This window comes from Sinocyclocheilus grahami, unplaced genomic scaffold (assembly GCF_001515645.1).
Source record: "Sinocyclocheilus grahami isolate Dianchi unplaced genomic scaffold, SAMN03320097.WGS_v1.1 scaffold16.1, whole genome shotgun sequence".
NCBI classification, from domain to species: Eukaryota; Metazoa; Chordata; class Actinopteri; order Cypriniformes; family Cyprinidae; genus Sinocyclocheilus; species Sinocyclocheilus grahami.
The window spans coordinates 494,554-516,773 of NW_015505195.1; the positions used below are offsets into that span (position 1 = coordinate 494,554).

General features: G+C 36.1%; 1 protein-coding gene across 1 annotated transcript in view; it reads left to right on the forward strand.

Moving 5' to 3' along the window:
• The window catches only part of LOC107549680 (voltage-dependent R-type calcium channel subunit alpha-1E-like), a 161,860-nt gene that overhangs the window by 9,698 nt on the left and 129,942 nt on the right, over nucleotides 1-22,220 (forward strand). The window contains exon 3 of the mRNA XM_016230858.1: nucleotides 12,585-13,086. Coding sequence (XP_016086344.1) covers nucleotides 12,611-13,086 — 476 coding nt within the window. The 5' untranslated portion in view covers nucleotides 12,585-12,610. The remainder of the gene's footprint in view (nucleotides 1-12,584; nucleotides 13,087-22,220) is intronic.

A 22,220-nucleotide genomic window follows, 5' to 3' on the forward strand; every position in this document is an offset into this window, starting at 1 on the left:
AATCTGCAGTAAAAATATAGCGAACAAAGTTCTTACTGACGTGGTTTGGATTTTCATTAAAAATAAAGTTCATCCATCCTAATGTTGGGATCAGAAGCAAGATCCACAACTTGGCACTGTACAGCATCTTGTTGTCTTTGAAGCCATCTTTATCGTTTGATTTCTGTGTAGACCTGCGTTTGCCTCTCTTGTTATTTACACTATATGCGCAAATCGGTGGGCGGGGCTAAACAGGCAGTGATGTCGAAGCAGGCGTTGATCTTCTTCTGCGGAGGCAGGGTTTAGCCACACTATTACCTCATAAAGTGGCACATTCCACAACCTTTGAAGCTTGAATGCTTCAGTCCACATTTATTGTACTGGTAATGAACAGAATGACTAGAGCATTATTTAAAAAATGAATAAATAGAAGTTGGTTGGGGGGCACAATGAAAATTTGGAATGACAGTAGATTGATGAATATTTATTTTGGGTGAACCTGTAAATTGATCGTGTTTAATGAAATTATGTCAATTGTGACCAAACGTTTCACAGAATTAGCTAATTTTAATTAAATTATTTTGAACAAGCAGTGAAGATCCATTTTTATGTGATCCAACTGCTAAACATAGTCAAATAAACAAGAAAGCAAATTCCTGTAAGTGTCAGTTATAACCCACATCCATTTTCTTCCCTCTGGAAGACACCATTTTCTTTGAATCAGTTTTTTTTCTGAACCCCAAGCTCCTTACGGTCTCAGTGTTTCCTTCCTTGTGTTTTATCTCCCTTTCATTATCATTTGTTATTTACTTTCCTCTGCGCACAAATATATATTTTTTCTCTGGTAAATAAACCGCCTCCTCTAAGCTGCACAGGATGAGCCGTATTCTCTTCATCATCTGTTTCAGCTCTTCGAGATACGCACACACACACCAGTCACCATACTACAGTAATTAGACACATGCTCACTGCTGTCTCTTTCCCCTGAGCTCTTTTGTTTAGGGACTGACAGGTGCTGTAGCGCGGGTGGACGTAGAGGTGAGTTCCTGTAGATAGGTCTTTGCCCCTGGCTGACGTGAGACACGGCCAGACTTTAGAACTCGTTTCTGCTGGTCTGCATGTGAAACAGACAGCACTTCATACTGTTTCAGCCCGTCAGCAATGAGTCATGTTCATTGTGAATGTAGCAGGGGGGTTGGGGAGGTCCTCTCCATACAAGGTTGTTTAGTCTTTCTCTATTCCTTTTAGGGAATATAGTTTTGCGCAAGAATGCAGAAGAGTTAAACTTGCATGTGCAGCTGCTTGGATTTGGGATTCATAGCAGTTCTATAGGCACTGAAATACACAATTTATTGTATCTTTTGTTGAGTTCAAAGACTGTCTGTCCATTCAAATGCTAGACTGGTTGAGTGACACCCAGTGTCCTTAAAAACTATTAACCACACTATGTGAGATCAGCCAAGACTACATTAAATGCAGGTTTACTTGCATACATTTTGTGCCTGAGCATTTAATGGTGAATTTCATATATTTCAGTATTTAATATTATGGACATATACATTTACTTTAGTATGAAAAACAATGCAGTTGCGTTGAGTTTTAATAAATTGCATTGTTATCTGCAACATGATAATGCTAACTTCTATTTTAGGCTGTCAAGTCCTGGTCCAGAAAAGCCACATTCTGACATGGCGTCTCAATCAGCTCCATAGTTCGGTAGTCAGGGCTCTGATCAGGGAGTCAGCTATTTTATGGGCTATCTCAGTCGCAAAATCCTTCCAGTGCACTGGAATATTCGCACAATATTCTCACAATGCACTGTAAAAACCTGGGAGCATCGATACACAGTCACACTATGCTCACATACCGGAAATTACGTCACATTTCTGAAGAGTGAAGCATAAAACGCACAAGCCAATTCGTAATATAGCTATGTAATGACACGTGATAGAAGATTTGAAAAGACAACCTTTTTTATTATTAGATGTCAGCATAAACACATATAGCTAGACAGGCAGAACACCTCTAGTTAACAATTATTATTAATATTCAGCTGAAAGGTTGTAAGGATATGTAACAGAACATGTTTAAAGAGCATAAAAATAAAATCATAAAGATATAGGTCTTGTCTGTTTTTCTACAGCATTGTACATTGACGTTTTCAATTGAGTAATCACTGTCAATGTGTAGTGCAGGGATCTCTAATGCTGCTCCTGGAGAGCTACAGTCCTGCAAACTTCTGTTCCAACTCTGCTCCAACACATCTACCTATAATGATCAATACCTACCTATAATTCAGGTGTGTTTGATTGGAGTTGGAGCTGAAATCTACAGGTCGGTAGCTCTCTAGGAGCAGGGCTGGAGACCCCTGGTGTTCTGTGTCAGGGTCCTTACCAGTGCCTGGATTTGTGTACACCAGGGGTGTCCAATCCTGTTCTTGGAGATCTACCTTCCTGCAAAGTTCAGCTCCAACCATGATCAAACACAGCTTAACCAGTCAACTAAGATATTCAGGAGCACTTGATAATTTCAGACAGGTGAGTTAGGTACACGATATATATTGATTCCCAAGCTTGGGAGCTAGGAAGCTGATTGAGATGCATCCAGAGTTTTGCTGTACCACCTGACCGCCGCCAGATTCATTTAGGTGCTACTTCTGTTGTTTCTGTTTCTGTTGTTCTGTTGTCATCTCAGAATTACATTAATTACGGCATGGTCTGATTTACTAAGAACTGTCATGTGTTTGAGCAGGTTGGAGGTAAACTGCAGGAAAGTGGCCCTCCAGGAGCAGGATTATACACCCCTGCTCTATTGCAGTGCTTCTAAAACCTGTCCCATCGGGTACTTCTCAGTTGGAAGACTGTGTCCAGGTACAGCTGCATATCTCGACTGCCACGTCATCAAGCTCCATCAAAGGATATTTCAGTTTGAAGGATCCTTGGAAGGCTGTCTTAATTTCTCGTCCTTATTCAACCTGTCTTGAAGGATGCATCAGGTGTATCCTTCGCGTCCTTCAATCCCCTACAATCTTTTGCACACATTCCAACTCACGAAAAATGATTAGCTGAAAATTAATTGGCACTGAGCTAGTCCAAGTATACATTTTGCAATGAAAGACAAAAAAAATGGTTTTGGAGATGAATGCCTTGTTTTGTTGTAAATTAATCACATAATGCTAAATTGTGCATAATATAAACCACTGGGAGACCACAGGCACAGGTGGTTGTCATTACCTTTACTGCATTAATATGAAGACAGTTAATAAAAATATTTTTAATATGAAGTATTTTTCAAATGATAATTTTAATAGAGGTTTTGTGCGGTGAGCATGGGCGCCGTCCCTGCAGTCACAACACGAAAATACTATTAAAATTCAAATTTGAAGAATACTTTATATTGAAAATGTTTATATGAACTGACTTTCCATTAATGCAGTACAGGTAATAACAACCATCTGTGGTCTCCCAGTGGTTTATATTATGCACAATTTATCATTACGTGATTCATTTACAACTAAACAAAAGAAAACATAATACTTTACATCAAAAATATTTTTTTTGTCTTGTATAACATAATAAAATTGAAAAATCCCAGTGTCAATTCATTTCAGCTGATTAATTTTTCACGAATTGTATTACGTGCAAAGGATACACCTGATGCATCCTTCAAAACAGACCGAATGAAGGACATGAAATGATGACTGCCTACTAAGGATCCTTCCAATTGAGACTTTATGATGTGGCAGTCTAGATATGCAGCCTTACAATTCATCAGCTCGTTAATAAAGACTGCAAGACTTGGGTTGCATCCGAAAACTTAGGTAGCTGACTTGTTGCCCTATCAGGCAATGACTCTGCAGGCAGCATTTGCACACAAAGGTACCTTCCAAAATGGATTTTTAGACAGATTTATGAGAAAGCATAATATTTTAGTGATCTTCAACAAAATAGAGAGAGTTCTGGTGATAACTAAGTGAATATTTAATTACTACAATACTGATTTCTCACTAGAAATGACATCAAGTGTGGAAAAAGTTGGTCAAAACGTTCATTTACACACAAAGTGACCACCAACCACAACTTTCAGATCTTTCTTTTTTAGCGCAACTGTCACAGAATGGAACGCACTGGATAGTGGATAATTATTTTCAGTAGGCTTTGAGCTACACAATGATATTTACTGTGCCTCATGTTTAAGAATATATGTGTCAAGAGTCATCATAGGCTAGCATAAACCCACCCACACATGTGAGAACAATACATACCTTTTTATACATAAATACAGTTTTCTGATATGTGGTTGCATTATTTAGGCTACTTTAGTGGAAGACCTTCTCTACAACAGAATGATGCAACATATGGAAAAGGTAGAAATAATAAATAATAATTGCATAAATGTTTGCAATATTCAGGAAGTGTTACGAGCTACCAAATAACTTTATACTTTGTATAATGATAGATATTAATCTCTTACCCTTCTGTGTGCAGCTTTATTAATTCCAGGTCTTATTGCAGAATGACACAAATAAACTATTTTCAAGTCTCAGTTCTTTCAGATACAAGTTACACAGTTCCTAAAGTGGTTTGACCTTTTAGCATGATAAAAATGAATTAATCATGGAGTGATTCCCACTTCTGGTCCTGGTGACAATACAATCACAGAGGTTTTTTTAAGACTAACTGTTAACTGTTATGTGAAGCAAGATTTTGAACAAATAAGGACATAGAGGGTTCTGCCTGTAATGTCAGAAAAAATACATTATGCATGCCAAAGTGCTCTGTTAGCTAGCTAGTTACTGTAAGAGATTCAATTGAGTTACTTAATTCAGTCGGTCAGGTTTTTACACAAGGTATTTGAAAAGAGTTTAGTGTTAAGAAAACCCATTTCCAACTGAATTAGGTTTAGCCAATTGAATATGTAGACTGTAGATAGTAGACAGTGAGGCAGCTAACTCGGGTTTGGAACAGAGCTTATATATTTATTATTCTATTCTAAAGTGTCTTTTGACATTGATGGTCTCTCTCTTTCTATCTTTTCTCTGGGATGATGAAAATTATAATGAGGATGATGATGTCGATGATGTCAATCGTGACTGATAAAGCTATGATTAATCCTTCATAGAGTGTAATGTACCAGACAAAAAAGGGCAAAAACAATTCACAATCCAGTGATTCAGATAAGAATTTGAATGAAAACCTCTTTTCACAGCGATGTCATAGCTGGCACAATGCAACCAAAGCTTGTGCCATTTATTGTCTCTAGTTGTTTCAGCGTATATTTCCATTTGTGGAAATTGCACCAATGCTTAACCCAACAATCTGTTTCCTGGTGAATCATGAGAATGCCCTCTTACCACCTCATGCTTGTACTAATGTAATGTTGTAAAAATAACAATTAATCATATAACCTGTAGTATTATGCAATAATAATGTCTATAAAACATTCTGTGAGAACAATGTAGCTGATATAAATGGTCTTTTTTATGGTAAAATGAATTGCCCACTTGTAGCATGGTGAAATGACGCCATTGAACACAATTCAGAAGAAAACAACATCACCAAGCTATACCTCAGCTGACACATTGGATTTTGACAGAGTCATTATTTAGCTGACAAAAATGTGCTTGAGACCATTAACATTGACCATTTTTTTCTTCACTCAGTGGTTGCGTGAGAAAAACTCCTTAATTGTGGATCAAGACACTGAAGTTGGAAAAGAGCTTGTTAAAATGCATTTACAAAAAGAGCTATTTAACAAGCTAGCTTGTTAAAGAGCTATTGTTAGATGTCCATATTATGGCTAATAAATACAGAGCCCCACACATTATAAGATTGAACTAAAATCAAAATTAGGGAAGAAATTAGTACAACATGGCCATGATTTAACTAAAACGAGGGAATGAATGAATAAAACAGGCCCACAAATTAATAACTCATGGGAACTAAGTCTTAATTTATGGCCACAATATCTATTATATGCCATATGTGGAAATCTATATAGATATAGATATACAGTGGGTACGGAAAGTATTCAGACCCCCTTAAATTTTTCACTCTTTGTTATTGTAACGTAGTTTGTAGGTCGGGAAGAAGGAGGCGGGAACTGGCGAACACTCAAACACCTGCAAGCGTTTTAAGGCGTCAAGGCTTTTTTTCAACTTTAATATACTGAAAAAAATTGGCGTAGAAACAATTTTCACTCAGAAATTGCTCATAAATTTTACAAACAGTTAAAAAAAATGGCAAGTAACATTAAATTATCCAATAATCTTTGTTATATTTGTTATATTAACTTTTTTTTCATGCCAACCAAGTTTCTTTTGACAAACTTTGGATTACTTATTGAAAATTACAGTTATGAATTCCTTAACTTTAGAATCTACATCCTTACAATCAGTTTCAAATTGTAAATTGCAATTTTGTTTGCTGCCTCAATTTAAATTCAGTTAAAATTCAGGAACTGATTTGAAATCTAAAAGGAATTTTCAACTGAATTCTTAATGGTGCATAACCCTGGTAAATTCCATGGTAATCATCCAGTACCATGTTATAAATAAAAGTAATTTTTTGTAAGAGTTAAGGTCCCTTCTCACCAAGACGATAACTATAAATATAAATATAACGATAACTATATTAGCATCCACACCAACGATAATGTTCTGCAGCACGCACTGCAGTTTTGTAGTCTGCTGCTAAATGCTCACTTCTGATTGTCTCTGTCCATTCATCAGCTTGAAAAAAATCATTCTTAAAGTGATTCCAATGATATCGTTCCTCTGTGCCATTTTTGTTTTAGTTGTAGTGGGAAATCTGGTATTCTTTTAAATTTAGAATGATTTTTAAAACTATATCTATATAGTTTAGCGATATGGAATTAATGTTTTTTTAATCTCTTAGTTAGCACAGGTCATTTAAATACCAAATGTGTAATTGTGGTCTTTGTGTACCATTTTAGCTATAAAAAAGTCCTTTCTGGTTTTAGCCATATTTGTGTTCTTTTGCATCAGATGGAAGTGATTTCTAAAAGCTGAGGTTCAGAAGTTCTAATTAATGAGATAGAAATGGTCCACTGCTGATGTTCTCTTCACTTCCCGTGGGAAAGCAATAAAGGGAAATCAATTTCATCTGCTGTATTTCAGGCTGTCTCTGTTGACTGGAGCTCTGATAATACACCCAGAAAGGCTTGCTAAGTGTCAGAGGTGATGAAGGAGGGCAGGAAAAGAGGGGGAGGACAAAAAGGGATTTTGCTGGGATTCAGTCGGGGTACCAGGTGTTTGCAAAGGTTACATGCTCTTTCGCCCTCACCTTGAATTATCCAGCACTGAGGGATTAGAGTTCAAATTCCTCTGAAAAGCATGAGGGTATGTTTCCGTTCTCTCTGCATCACTAACACATCCAGTCCACTGTTCTAAGCGTTCAAGGCTCTAAAAGGTTAGCTTTTGTCCGTTTGACTTGAAAGAACTTGAGTCCGTTTTGATTATATCTAGTTCCCAACCCACCTGTGCCAATTCAAAAACAGGACATTTCTCATTATTGTCTCTCCTTTCACTCTCACTTCTTTCCTGATTGATTCACCTGATGATCCCCTGCATTTCTCTTTTGCTGATATAATTGACTGTTTTTCAGAGATGTGGCCTATATATGACAAAACTGTTAAAAAAGAAAAAGCATGTTAGATTTCCTAATGGACTATGACTCATTGAAATGGAGTACTTTTAAAGATGCTAGGTAAACACAGACAGTAGGAAGGAAAGATAAACAGTACTGATAAAAAGAATAAGCCCCTAACCGGCTGCGTTCCTCCTGGTCCAGGTGCAGCTTGTTAGCTATTTGAGTGGAATAATGGATCTGCGTCATTCACTGCCATATATGATTAATACTGGAGATGCTCTGCTGCTGTGCTTGTATTTCTTGAGATTTACTGTTTGGAAGTTTCATTTCTGTCAGAGTGTCATGGTAAATAGAGGAATGTATCGCTATAACAATGTTCTTGTGTTTGTGCTAACAGTGATACAGTATATGCACCCTTTAGGGATAAATGAGGTACGAACTTGCACCTTTTGAAAGGTTACCGCCCCAGTGACAGGTTTTTTTCTTCTTCTGAGAGTGTATGGGAAAAACTATTGTACTCCTTGAAGCAGTACTGTGTGTAAATACCATGGTATATGAATATGGTAATCATTCAGGTGTGAGGGAGACCTGGGCTGGTCATACACAAAGATTATACATATTATTATAAATATTATTAACTATATTCTCAAGTCAACTATATTCTCAAACCACACATTGTAAATGTCTGGTCAGGGCTGTCAAATGTGTTTTGTGTGATGTTTTTGAGCATCAAATCAGCATATTAAAATGATTTCTGAAGGATCATGTGACACTGAAGACTGGAGTAATGATTGCTGAAAATTCAGCTCACCATCACAAGAATAATTTACATTTGAAAATATATTAAAATAGAAAAGTTCCTTTAAATTGAAATAACATTTTACAATATTACTGTTTTTTGCAGTATTTTGGATTAAATAAATTAACATTACTAAATTAAACATTACTATAAATTAACCTATATTAAATTAAACTATCAATTAAACATGACTATGTTTTAATTTAAAAAGGCAGTAAATAGTCTACAATAGGTTGTGGCAATTTACCCCATATACAGTAATTTGACAATACAACACACTATTGGTGCATGTTGTTTCCAAAAGGTCAACTTGTGTAAATTAATATTATTTTTGTAGCCAGTATATAAAGTTACAGTATATGTCTAGTAGTCATTGGAATAAAAAGTGTGACGACTTGCCCCTGTCTCTTCAAAAGAGATACAATCTGATACAATAGTAGTGCTATAGTACTTTTTATAAATGATGTCTGAAAACCTCAACTGATGTCACAATTAATTTTTTTATATGTACTGAGTCATCAGTTGATACCAACAATATCACAGTGGCATTGTTCAGATGTGTTTAGTTCAGACGTGCTCCGGGCTCATTTGCCGTGATCACTTAGGATGGTTTCTCTGATCAATGTAGGAAATGGACCCATTACGCCCATAATTAACTGACAGTGCCACAGAGAACCTTTCCTGGTTTTTGTTTTTGTGCAAATGCATTTTTATTTCTCAAACATCCGTCTTCCTTTTTCATTTATCAGAGTCTATAATTAATGGCATTTGCTGAAACTTGGCACAGGCAGGTATATGTTTCTCCCTCACTGTTGGAAGCTCTTATTCATTATTATGCAGCTGCAATTAATTCCTATATTTCCGAGTCAATGCGTGGCCTGTCATTAGCTCACCATGGGTTAGGCTACAGCAAGACTCACAACTGGGCAGAAATAAAGTGGATGGACTTGGACCAGTTGCGTCAGAATGGAGGTGTGACAAAAAATATCCTCTCACAGTACGGAAGGATACTGATAGCCTGGAGACCCAAGTCTGCAATCAAAATCAGAGATCTCAATATGAATTCAAACGATATATATCAGGCAAAGTTGATACTTCAATTAAATGTATTTTAAAAGTATTTTAAGTGAATGAAGGCACAACCTCTGAGAATTAAAATGTATATATACAGCCACATCACTGAGATAATAATATCCACATTTAAACAGGATTTGGTCTTTTTCCCGTTCACCGAAGGCTAGCATCATCCTATATTTCACCCTTATTAGTGTTTGAGATGATGTTGGATGCAGGCCACTGTGGTAAATATAGTCTAAACACAAACACCCCTGCATCCTGCTGCAACTGTCAACAGCTGCCCCATTTTCAGCTGGGGTTTAATAAGATGCCACACCGCTTTTGCGTAGATTTGCATGATGAATCACAGAGCTCGGAGCACAGGATCAGTTTGTATTTTTCAGTCACTTTGTTTTATTTGGCCAGTCTTAATAATTTATGCCCTGTCAGCTCTGGCTTCATGGTGTCGATGTGTTGAAGGAGGCGAATAATTAGATCTGGACCCCAAACAAGGTGCACTGAAAAGGAAACTGAAAATGTCTTTTATACTATTCCAACAGTAACTAGAATCTATAGAGAGTCTGCAAGGAAAACTAGGCCATCTTAATCAAAATATAGATAATGCTTTGCACCAATGTTTGATTCCTCAAACTGATGCTACTAGAGATCAAAGCACATATGGATCAAATCTGTGGAGTCAGAGTCACTATGGTGAGCTAACTAGTACTCTCTGATCATGTGGTTATCTTCACATAGTATCACATGGTAATGACCTGTTTTTTTGTGATCCAGTTAGTGACTAATGAGATTAGTTACCAGAGAATCCACCAGTGTGCCGTGTGAATCATGCTGAGAGCAGACTTTCTCTGGACTAGATATGTCTGACGAGATGATCAGAGGTATTCAAACTGTGGTCCGGGGTGTGCTAAGCGGTCTATGGAAAATTTAATTGGAAAAAAAACCCCTAAAGATTTTACAAAATGTATTTTTCTTAGCTGTCAACGTTAAAAGAGCAGGTCACCCAAAAATGAAAATTTGCTTAAAATTTACTCACCATCAGGCCATCCAAGATATAGATGTGTTTATTTCTTCATCGGAACAGATTTGGATAAATTTAGCATTACATTATTTGCTCACCAATGGATCCTCTGCAGTGAATGGGTGCCGTCAGAATGAGGCTCCAAACAGCTGTTTAATACTTCACAATAATCCATGAATAACCCGTAAGACTCCAGTTCATGAATTTATGTCTTGTGAAGCGAAAAGCTGTGTGTGTGTTTGTAAGAAACAAATCCATCAAGGCATGTTGAACATCGGACTATTGCTTCCTCCGTTAAATCCTCTGTATAATACTGCTTTCGCCAGCGAAAACGTCATCTTGTCTGAATCAGGAGAGAAATATGCACCGATCAAGCACTGTTTACAAGCGAAAAAGTTCTATACGTTTAAATCAAATTAAATATTTTCTACATAATATTTTAATATCTTTCTTAAAGATATTTAATCATGCTGTTGTGATTTTATTACATATTATTTTGAAATAGCATGCTTAATATATTTCTCACACAGTAAAAATAAAATATATTGCTGAATGTATACTTTAGGAAGTCCCTCACAAAGCAATCTGTCATATTTGGGGTTCTTGGCTTGTACTCTAGGAGGACTTGTCTGAAAATTCTAGCACTGTTGTGTTTTTAAATGTCTAGATATGTTTTGCCAGATTCATATGAGAAGCTAATATGGAGAGTATAGACATTCTTGAATGAATTTTTAATTCTTTTGCATGATTTGTGAGTTAGCTGGGATTTTATTAGGATTTAATTAGTTTATTCTTGGCATAACTGATTCCCTCATTAGGTTGCTGTGACTCTGCTACATGATTTTTTTTAAGGCTGTCACTGTTCCAAAATTGTTTTAGAGGCAACACATTAAACAAGCCTTGTAACGACAGCATTCTTTCTACAACAATGAGGGCTCCTCATGAATGATACTTGAGAGAATATGTCATTAAATTAGTGTCACATTTGACAGTTAACAAGCTAAGGATGCTAAAACTATTTTCCTTGATGCTCCTGGCATTATATCAGCTCTTTGTTTGTTATTAACACTGTAGTCAATAGTAAATGTGTTTTTAAAATCTTTGTTGCGTGTTGATGACATAATTTGTTGCTTGAACAGTAGATCATTGGTTCTTAACTGCTGTCATGAACCAAAAATGGTCTATAGACTGATAAATCACACGTCTGCTGTTATTCATTGACATTTTTTTTTCAATTTACAGAAATTAGAAGGGGCAAAATATGAATATAATTAAATTAAATAATTATAATAATTTTTTTTTTTAATTACATTCTGAAATTTCACAACTTGCTGTTTCAAGAACTGAATGTTCTTCAGGGTTCCCACTAATGAATTTACATGACTTTTCCAGTCGTTCATGATTGTTTATTTATTTATTTTTCTCACAAGTAGCAATTTATTTAAAATAAACTATTTTACAGCTTGTGAAATATATATATATTTATAGATATTTTCATGACCTTTTATAAATTTCATGAAGATTTTATTAATTTCCATGACATTTTTCCAGTTTCTAGAACAGGACAAATTAAAAATAAAGAAATTAAAATGAGAAATTTGATGTCAGTTTACATCTTGAATTTTAGCTGATTTTACTTATTTTAAAGCTGGCTTTGTCTTATTTAAAATAATTTTTAACCATCTTGTGGTCCTTTGAAACAGTGTTATTTTAGTGTCGTTGAGATACTGTTACAGTTTTTATTATTTTGTTTTACATTTTATATTTCATAAAAAAATTTTTTTTTTTTAGGGTTTTACGTTTTTGTGTCTTAATTATTATTTTTTTTTTATTAATTTAAATAAAAATTTTTGGTTAGGTACATCAGGTTAAACTAAAAGAACATGAGAAATGTTGCCTTGGCAACGACTTTATTTCAAGTAACACACTTTTTTAAGGTTTTAGTTTTAGTAAACTATAATAACCCTGCTTTAGGAAGTGTTAAGGCCCCCTGATGGGTCCCGGCCCCCTGGTTTACAATTTACAACACTGTTTTAGCTTAAAATTATTTTTGTAATTATTAGATATAATTGTCTCATCTCCCTATTTCCTCTTCAAACAGAACGATGCTGAGAGTCTGGCCTCAAGATGTTGGAATTGGGCACTTGTTCGGTCAGCGCTCAGACCCTCTCTGACTGCAATGCCCTGGCAGTCCCGTCTTTCAATCAGGGCATGTGTGGAGGGAGCCCGCCACAGCAAAGTTTCCTCCTCCAGTCTCAGGACCCAGAGAGCTGGCTCAAGCACCGGGGAACCCTGGAGGACGGCTCCCACTCCTGTTCACTCCTGGAGCCCCAGAGCCTGGCTGACAGCTTCCTGTCCCATGCATCCAGTTTCGACATGCTCTATGTCCCCCACGCCCATCCCATGGGTCTGGCACCATCCTCCCTGGATCTTGGAGGGTCATGCGAGGGGGCGGCCTCATTGTGTCTGGACCCCGACATGCCCGTCAGCCCGAATATCATTAAACGGCGCAGGGGGGGACTCATTGAACAACGGGACATCATTAAAGCACACCAGGCACACAAGATCCAGAGCACCCCACAGGCCCGGCGCAAGGAATGGGAGTAAGTGGCACATGCACGCACACAGCATGCAATATAATAAGCTCTTTGCACACTTTGTAGAAATTTTTATTGGTCAGACTACTTAAAGGAATACTTCACCCAGAAATTAAAATTCCATCATTTACTCCCCCTCATGCCATTCAAGCCAATTTGAATAATACATTTTAACAATGTTCTGGTTCACTGCCATTACCGTGAAGGGGTCTGAAGCTTTCAAGCTTCAAAAGGCACCATAAAATTATCATAAAAGTAGTCTTCTGAAGTGAGACGATAGTTTTATAAAATGGACAGACTGAAATGTTGGACATTCTTTGCTTAAAAATGTGTTCATGAGAGAAGTAGCAATGTCTGATTCACCAGCAAGAAGAATGGGGTCCCCCTCAGTAGAAATTGCGTTCGGGCCCCCTCTCCCTCGTCGGGCCCTTGGAATCATCCTAACCTGTGTGGGATTGACAGTTGTTAAACCAGGAGAAAAGTGGGCAGAAAATAAATATTTTATACACTATGAACTTACTTGTTATCCCTGCCTTATATAGTACATGTCATAACACTGGGAAATTATAGGTGAGTTGCATCAAGCAAGATTTTCAGTACAGTCATTTGAGTGAAAGGACTATAGGAGCAGGAGAAGAGAAAAGACTCTTTCTGTAAAGAAGTAACAGCTGCAATGGCTACTTTTCATCCCATAATAATCCATGCATAGGAGATATTCTTAAAACACCTTTGTATTTGTGGTGTCATTCTTGCTGTTTAACTCTTTAAGAAGCACACTCAGAAAAAAAAATATTACAATTTCTTTGCATTATGAGCCTTTTTTAAATTGTTGAGATGTTCATTAATGTACATTTTTAATAATTAATCCCTTTATAAGGCGTTTATTGGCGTTTGGCAAACCAACTTGTAGGTGCATTACCAAAATATTGAATGTAAAGTTAGAACATGTTTAGATGTTAGAACTCATAATTCCTGTAAAAAAAAAAAGTGAAGTAAATATTTCATAAAATGGTTAACTAGACCACTTTCATCAAAAATATGTTTGAATATCAATTGTTAGCACACTTTTATGTTGAGAATATTTTAATTAATTTCTAGTCACTGATCACAGGGTTTTACTTCGATCTATTCAGCAAGCCTTCTGAAATTATATTATGTAAAATTACAAAATATTATATTTAGAGTGCAGAAAACAACAGAGGCAGCCCAAAGTACATCACCGCTGCAGCACTTGCATGAGTGTGAATGGCTAAAGGGAGTGTGGAAAGAGAAAAAGAGAGCTGTGTCCCACAGTGCTAGGCACTACTGAAATGATTATCTCTCATTTGGTTTTAAACACGGTATGAGGGCCTATAATGACCCTAACACCCCTGAGACACTCTCACAGGCTCCAGATATTCTAGATCCCGCTGAGCTGAGCAGCACATACTGTATCAGCTACTTTTTTTGCTTATATGCACCCTAGTGCTGATGTACTGTAGGACTAATGCTTAAACAGAGATGGGAATGTCTGGGAATAATAGGCATTTTATTAGATAAGATGGTGGAATTACGATGAAATATCAGTGTAGTACAATAAGGCATTCCAGCGTTTGATTTGTGTAAATGAATGAAGGTCTAAAGTACTGTTCCTGTGAGATAGAGATATACACATTGGTTTACTTACCTGTAATTTGTATATGATATGTCCTTATTTAGGCGAGGTACACATGCACCTAGCCTAATTTGATCTATCTGTTAGCCTGACAGAACAGCATTGTACATTCTGTCATTTTTTGTCAAGACTGTCAACACATAATTATGTGAATGATGTTGGATTACTGATCTTAGTTAATTTTATGTTTTTCTTCTACACAATATGGATAAAATGTTACTATACTTTTTTTTCTACCAATGCAGTGACTTTATCTGAATCAGCATTTCTCATCCATCTAGCCCTGCTGGATAATTAATAAATTTCAAGCATTTAAGCATAAGCCTGTAAAGGTATTTATGCGTTGATAATCACTCATATACATTAATTCACATGCATTTATGTTACCTTCCATTACGAGGGCTGTCTGCAAAGTATCCAGCCATGTAATAAGAAAAATATAGACATTTATCGAAGAAGATAGAAGATACAAGAAACATTGTACATAGGACAATAACGCCTCAGTCCCCTTCAAAGTAGGCATCTTGGGACCTCACACAGTTCTGCCAGTGTCTCTTCCACTGTTCAAAACATTATCATAATCCTTTGTTGGAATGGCCATCAGCTGCCTCGTCATATTTTCCTGAATCACATCGACTGTCTGAAATCTCTTCCCTTTCAAAGGTGATTTTCAAATGTGATCTTCTTCGATAAATGTCTCTATTTTTCATATTACATGGCTGGATACTTTCCAGACAGCCCTCGCATGTGACCTAAATGTACATTTATTTACATTTATGTACATTTAGCAGGCACTTCTGTCCAAAGCAAATTACCTAATACATGTAATACATATATACAGGTGCATCTCAATAAATTAGAATGTCGTGGAAAAGTTCATTTATTTCAGTAATTCAACTCAAATTGTGAAACTTGTGTATTAAATAAATTCAATGCACACAGACTGAAGTAGTTTAAGTCTTTGGTTCGCCATAGACATAAACTTAGAGAAGTATCTCCGGTTGGAATGTTCTTCCGCGGGATGTGTGCAGTTCTGTTTATTAACCGCTAGAGTTAAAAGTTACATAGTGCTGCTTTAAATATAACATAGTTGTATAAATATGACATGGTCACAGAATAATTCCTTCCATTGTCCATTCCATACTTTAACTGGTAGTATCAATTTAAAGTGGGCATTGCAAGAATGACTCTAAATTATGGTAGTAATGTCAAAATGTTTCTCTTTTTATGGCAAACCTTATGCATGATATGGATAAGCTTCATGTTTGTTGTATAAATATGACATGGTCACAGAATAATTCCTTCCATTGTCCATTCCATACTTTAACTGGTAGTATCAATTTAAAGTGGGCATTGCAAGAATGACTCTAAATTATGGTAGTAATGTCAAAATGTTTCTTTTTTTATGGCAAACCTTATGCATGATATGGATAAGCTTCATGTTTTTATGTCTGTGTTGTGTTCTGCGTGTTCACCCATTGCCTGTTATGATAGTATTTCAACGTGACCACAGAAAGGTTACATATGAGTCACAGCTCTCGTAAAACATAAGCCCTTGTCCTCCTTCAGCACATACGTAAAAGAGCCTGCGCTTTTCCTGTCAGCAAACAACTATTTCATATCTGTGCTTTATACAGTTAAATGTTCAGTTTTTTTTCTCCAGAAACTGGAAGGACACATGCTAATTTTGTTCTTTTCAGCAGTCTCAGCCCTTAATATTAAGATGTTAAAAAGCACATTTTCCAGTGGTTTAGAAATGGGGCAGTCTTCCATCTGTTTTAGGTGCTGTCTGTGAGTGTGGTGAAAATATTTAGCACTACACTCTTAAAAATAACGGTGCTTCAAAAGGTTCTTCACAGCGATGCCATAGAAGAACCATTTTTGTTTCCACAAAGAACCATTCAGTCAACGGTTCTTTAAATAACCATCTCTTTCTTACCTTTTTATAATCTGAAGAACCTTTTTTCACCACAAAGAACCTTTTGTGAAATAGAAAGGTTCTTTATGGAACCATTTAGACAAAAAGCTTCTTCTATGGCATCGTGAAGCACCTTTATTTTTAAGAGTGTAGCCAGATTTATGGTTTTTCATTTTCATTTTCACACACTAATGCAAAGCAGGTAATGGACAAATGGGAAGCATATAACATCTAATCTGTGATCTTAGCCCGCTTTCTGTCTTATGTTTGGTCCAAATTGTTCAGAGAGACATTTAAGTGTACTAAAACCATGTTGCATGACTCTGTGTGTGTGTGTGTGTGTGTGTGTGTGAATGTGCTGTGTGACTGCGTGGGAGTCTCTGTTCTGTTGTTAAGTAACAGACAGGAAAAAGACAAAGCCTTGTAAAAAATTGCTGTCACAAGTACACAATATCATTTGTCATTTTTCACACATAGAGAGACAATGGCGCTTCACAATATGTCTTGCGCTGGGCTATTATCGCCAATGTCTCTACAGATGCCTAATGGTTTGTTGATGCTCGCCTGGGTTGCGTGATTAAGCACTGTCATGATAACCCAGCACATGACGGTAGACAATAGCGCCGGTGCAGTCAAGAGTGACACAGTGTTTTCATCTCCCATCCGACTTCACTGTATTTAAAGAGGCACAGGTCAAAGGCATCGTCATGGCAACCCCGTAGCTGATTGTGCCAAAATCAAAAATCTCGAAAAGTGGCTGGAACGGATTCTCGAGCCACCCGTCCCTATTGCCTCCTTTCAAGATCTAATTAAACCTCTCACGCAAACTGAACTTTGACCCTCTTTCTGTGAAACCCGGGCGGCTTTGAACACACTTTACCCAGGCCTTTTCATGCAAGCATATCAGAATGCAACATATATGCTTGATCACTGGAGTAACTGAAGCAGCATAATAATGTCACCATTTAATGACACTGTATGGTTTATAAATATAAAGAGTAATAATAATAATAATAATTATTATTATTATTATGTTTATTGTCTGTAGATAATAGGTAGGTCTGGTGTCAGAGATTTGATCTTCAGTCTTATTTTATTTTATTTATTTTTTTTAAATAAAGATGCATTGATATTTTGTTGTTCATATATTTGTTTTGGTGGTTAATGGGGAATATTCATATGCCTGGAGAAAGAAAAAATATGCACGTATCCTAGAAAAGAATATTTTCTTTACTAGATGGTTTGTGTTACACTATTGAGAGTCAGATTATCTGTTTTACAATCACATGTATTTACATGTATTTGTTACAGTTCCCTATGAGGTTATATATATATATATATATATTCCAAAGCCAGTTTTTACTCCCATTTGGTGCTAAATGGTTGTTAATTTTGGACCCTGTGCTCAGAACGTCACTGGCAGGGAGACACATTGTAAGATAATGAGAGAAACAGGTTGGGCAGGAGCTGCTCTACAGTGTAGAACAGAGGCCAGATGACAGACAGGCTTATATTTAGATTATATTCATAGGACTCGCACATACTGTACATTCATGAAACATACAGTTGCTGCACAGATACATGCACAAGTAAATAAACCTAAAAAAAACTAACCCTTACACAATTCTCAATGCATTTTTACCTTTTCATGAAGACATTATTTACTAAGTGCTTTTCCTTATGTCTGTAGCTTTTACTTTTACTATTGTTGGACATTTGGTGACCCACATGCAGTCACAATCATTCATGAAAACACACAGATATGCTTAGAGACGTTTATGATAAACACTCAAAGATACACTCACAAACATTCATAAAACACACACACGCACGCACACACACACACACACACACACACACACACACACACATTGACTCTGTATTGCCCTTAGCCTGTGTGATCCTCCAGTAGGAGTTGGGGTCGTTCATCCAGGAAAACAGAGGTGGTGTTCTCTAGCATGGACCTGTGGTTGTGACGTGTCGAATGGAATGGCCTGTGGCGCATTGCTGTCTCCATCTTTCACTATCATTCTGTGCTCTGACCAAAAGCAGAAATGCAGCAGATAGCTTGTGTAGACATTTAGATTTTGTGTCTCAGATGTCCACAACAATCATTGAAAGTGGACTTTGAAGTTTTTGAAGAATTTGAATTAGAAGTGATCAATGCAGTCAATGTATCAGGAATACCGGCAATGATTGACGTTTATTTTCATGATACCAGGTGCAGCAGGTCAAAGTGGCACTTACGTTTCTGTTCATACGTTTTGAAACGTGACCTGAATTCAGGAACATTTTTGTCGATTTTGATATACACTATTGTTCAAAAGTTTGAGGTCAGTTAGATTAGATTTAAAAATAAAAAATTAACACTTTATTCGGCAAGAATGTATTAAATCGCTTAAAAGTGACTACATTTAAATACATTTATAATGTTACAAAAATATGTTCTTATAAATGCTGTTTTTAAACCTCTATTCATCAATATTTTCAACTGTGATAATAATAAGAAATATTTCTTGAGCAGCAAATCAGTATATTAGCATGATTTCTCAAGGATCATGTGACACTGAAGACTGTAGTAATGATACTGAAAATTCAGCTTTGCCATCACTGAAATAAATTACATGTGAAAATAAGAAAAATTTATATATAGATAAATGCTGTTTTTAAACCTCTATTCATCAATATTTTCAACTGTGATAATAATAAGAAATATTTCTTGAGCAGCAAATCAGTATATTAGCATGATTTCTCAAGGATCATGTGACACTGAAGACTGTAGTAATGATACTGAAAATTCAGCTTTGCCATCACTGAAATAAATTACATGTGAAAATAAGAACATTTTATATATAGATATATATATATATATATATATATATATATATATATATATATATATATATATATCATCTATTTTAAATTTGAATAATATTTCACAGTTGTGCTGTTTTTACTGTAATTTTGATCAAATAAATTCAGCCTTGGTGAATATGAGACTCTTTCAAAGACATCCAAAAATCTTACAGACCCTTAACTTTTGAATGGTAATGTATACTGTATATATTTTATAATTTGTCTCAAAATCATAAGACTGATTATGACTGAATCTTTAAGAGTATTATGCTAGTATGCTAGTAACTATGAATTTGGTGAAAGTGTCACCTACTGGTCAATACTTATAAGCAATTATTTATTAATTTCTCATTCATTTTTCCTTTGAAGTCCTGTGAGACCAGACTTTACTGAACTGCATGACATTATCTTAAATGGCAAACTAAGATATCTCTGATCACACATGATCACATATGCAGGGTGCCCAACTATTTAAAGAGGTATGGATGTTTATATTGAGAGGCATTTGGTGTTTTTGTCTTCAGGGGACATTTCAGATTCATTTGAAAGCATTTTCACCTTAAATTGTTCTGTTCACCCTATAAATGTTCCACCCTCAATAACCAGCAGAGTTTAAATGCCAGACTTGTTTGTCAAAGCTGAATAATTTATGTTGACATGTTGAAAAGGCCTATTCATCAGCCTGATCTGATGTGTTTGTCAGTCACAAAAGGAGGAGGGACAGAAATGAAGAATGATGTGTTTGGATGCACAAGCACAGTCTCTTATTTGTCAGTGTGCTCACAAATTTAGTATAATCAGTCATGCTGAAAAAAGCTGAACCATTTAATTTGACAACTTATTTACTTAAAATAATTAAATAAATACGTTTAGTAATTAAAAAAGTTGAGTAATTATAGACTAAATGAGGTCCTTTTTTTACACAATGCAACAGTAAAAAATAATAATCTGGGGTTGATGGGGTAGGGCCAGAGCATGTCAGGTTGATGCATTACTTTTGAATGAGTTACATTTGAATGTATTGATCATCTAGATCTGTCTTCAGTCTGGAGAGAGGAGACAAATGGAAAAATTAGTAAAGATTTATGTCAGAAAATTTAATTGTTTGCTAAAGTAAATGATTTTACAAATAAGGATTTAATCAATGAACACAAGACATGGTCTGGGATGTACATGTAGAGTATTTTGTTTATTTAAAGGGGTCATATGATGCGATTTAAATGTTTCCTTTCTCTTTGGAGTGTTACAAGCTCTTGGTGCATAAAGAAGATCTGTAAAGTTGCAAAGACTAAAGTCTCAAATCTAAAAAGATATTCTTTATAAAAGTTAAGAGTCAGCCACGCCTACCTAAAAGGGCTCGTTCTAACACGCCCCCACATATCTACCTCACTATGTGGGAAGACTTGCATAACGCCGCCCAAATGTTCACGCAAAGAAAGAAGGCGTAACTTTTATTCTCGCTGTAGTATTGTTGTTGCCGCCGCCGCCATGTTGTGAAGGCGCTGTGTTTCGTTGTCAAAGCAAAACTACTTTGTTTGGCCTTCCAAAAGAGGATGATATCTGCTTCGTCATGCCTGGAGCTGATCCGTGCTGGTCGCTGAGGAAATACATCAACTTCGCGCTGTGGATCGCCGGATCGGCTTTCACTGTGGACGAAGCGGAGTCCAGCCCGGGGTCATCACATGTGGTTGCCGCAGGCATCACAATATGGTAAGGGACGTAACATTTCCGTCACACACTTGAGGAATTCGGCCAATCACAATGCACTGAATAGCTGGCCAATCAGAGCACACCTCGCTTTTTCAAACCGATGAGCTTTGTAAAAATCTACACGTTTCAGAAAGGCGGGGCATAGAGGAGAAACCATAATGTACAGTATGTGGAAAATAATGTGTTTTCTGAACCTTAAACCGCATAAACACATTTCATTACGCCAAATACAGAAAATAATGCTCTTTTTAGCAACATCATATGATCCCTTTAAATAAACAGTTTCATAAAAAATGTTTGGTAATGTTTTTTTCTTTTTCTTAAATAATATTACTAATTATTTCTTGAAGCTACTTTCAATTAAACTATTATGACTTCAGTAATTCTAGGAATAAGTGTTATTAAATAATTTCTTGCAATATACCGATTGTTTGCTAAAAATGAGTGCTGTTCACCACAGATAAATATCAGTGTTACTCGCAGCTGCTTCTGAAAAGACTATATATATGGAGTCATGAGGTGTGTAGAACTGGTTTGGGAAATGGTTTCATTGTAGGGCTCATGTAAGCTCAAGAAAAACCAGGGCAAGCATACAGACTGACCTTCTGGATAGATAACCATTACACTGACAAATTCTCTTGTTTTCTATCCAGACACCTTCAACAAACACCTTCTGCTGACCGTAAGATGAAGGCTGCTCCTCTTAGCCTCAGAGAAAATAGATTTTTTTTTTGATGATGGTCTGCATTCAGTCTTTTTAGTGAGTGCATTTTTGAGGTCTACATTTTTTTTCTCCATATTTTGCTTTCAAATATCAGGCGTTTTAGATGGGAAATAGGTTCCATTTGTACCTGAAGCAGACTAGGCTGATGACGTATTTTTACATCTTACTGTATGTAAGACTAGGTTTGTAATATGCTGTTTATATATATATATATATATATATATATATATATATATATATATATATATATATATATATATATATATATATTTGTGTAT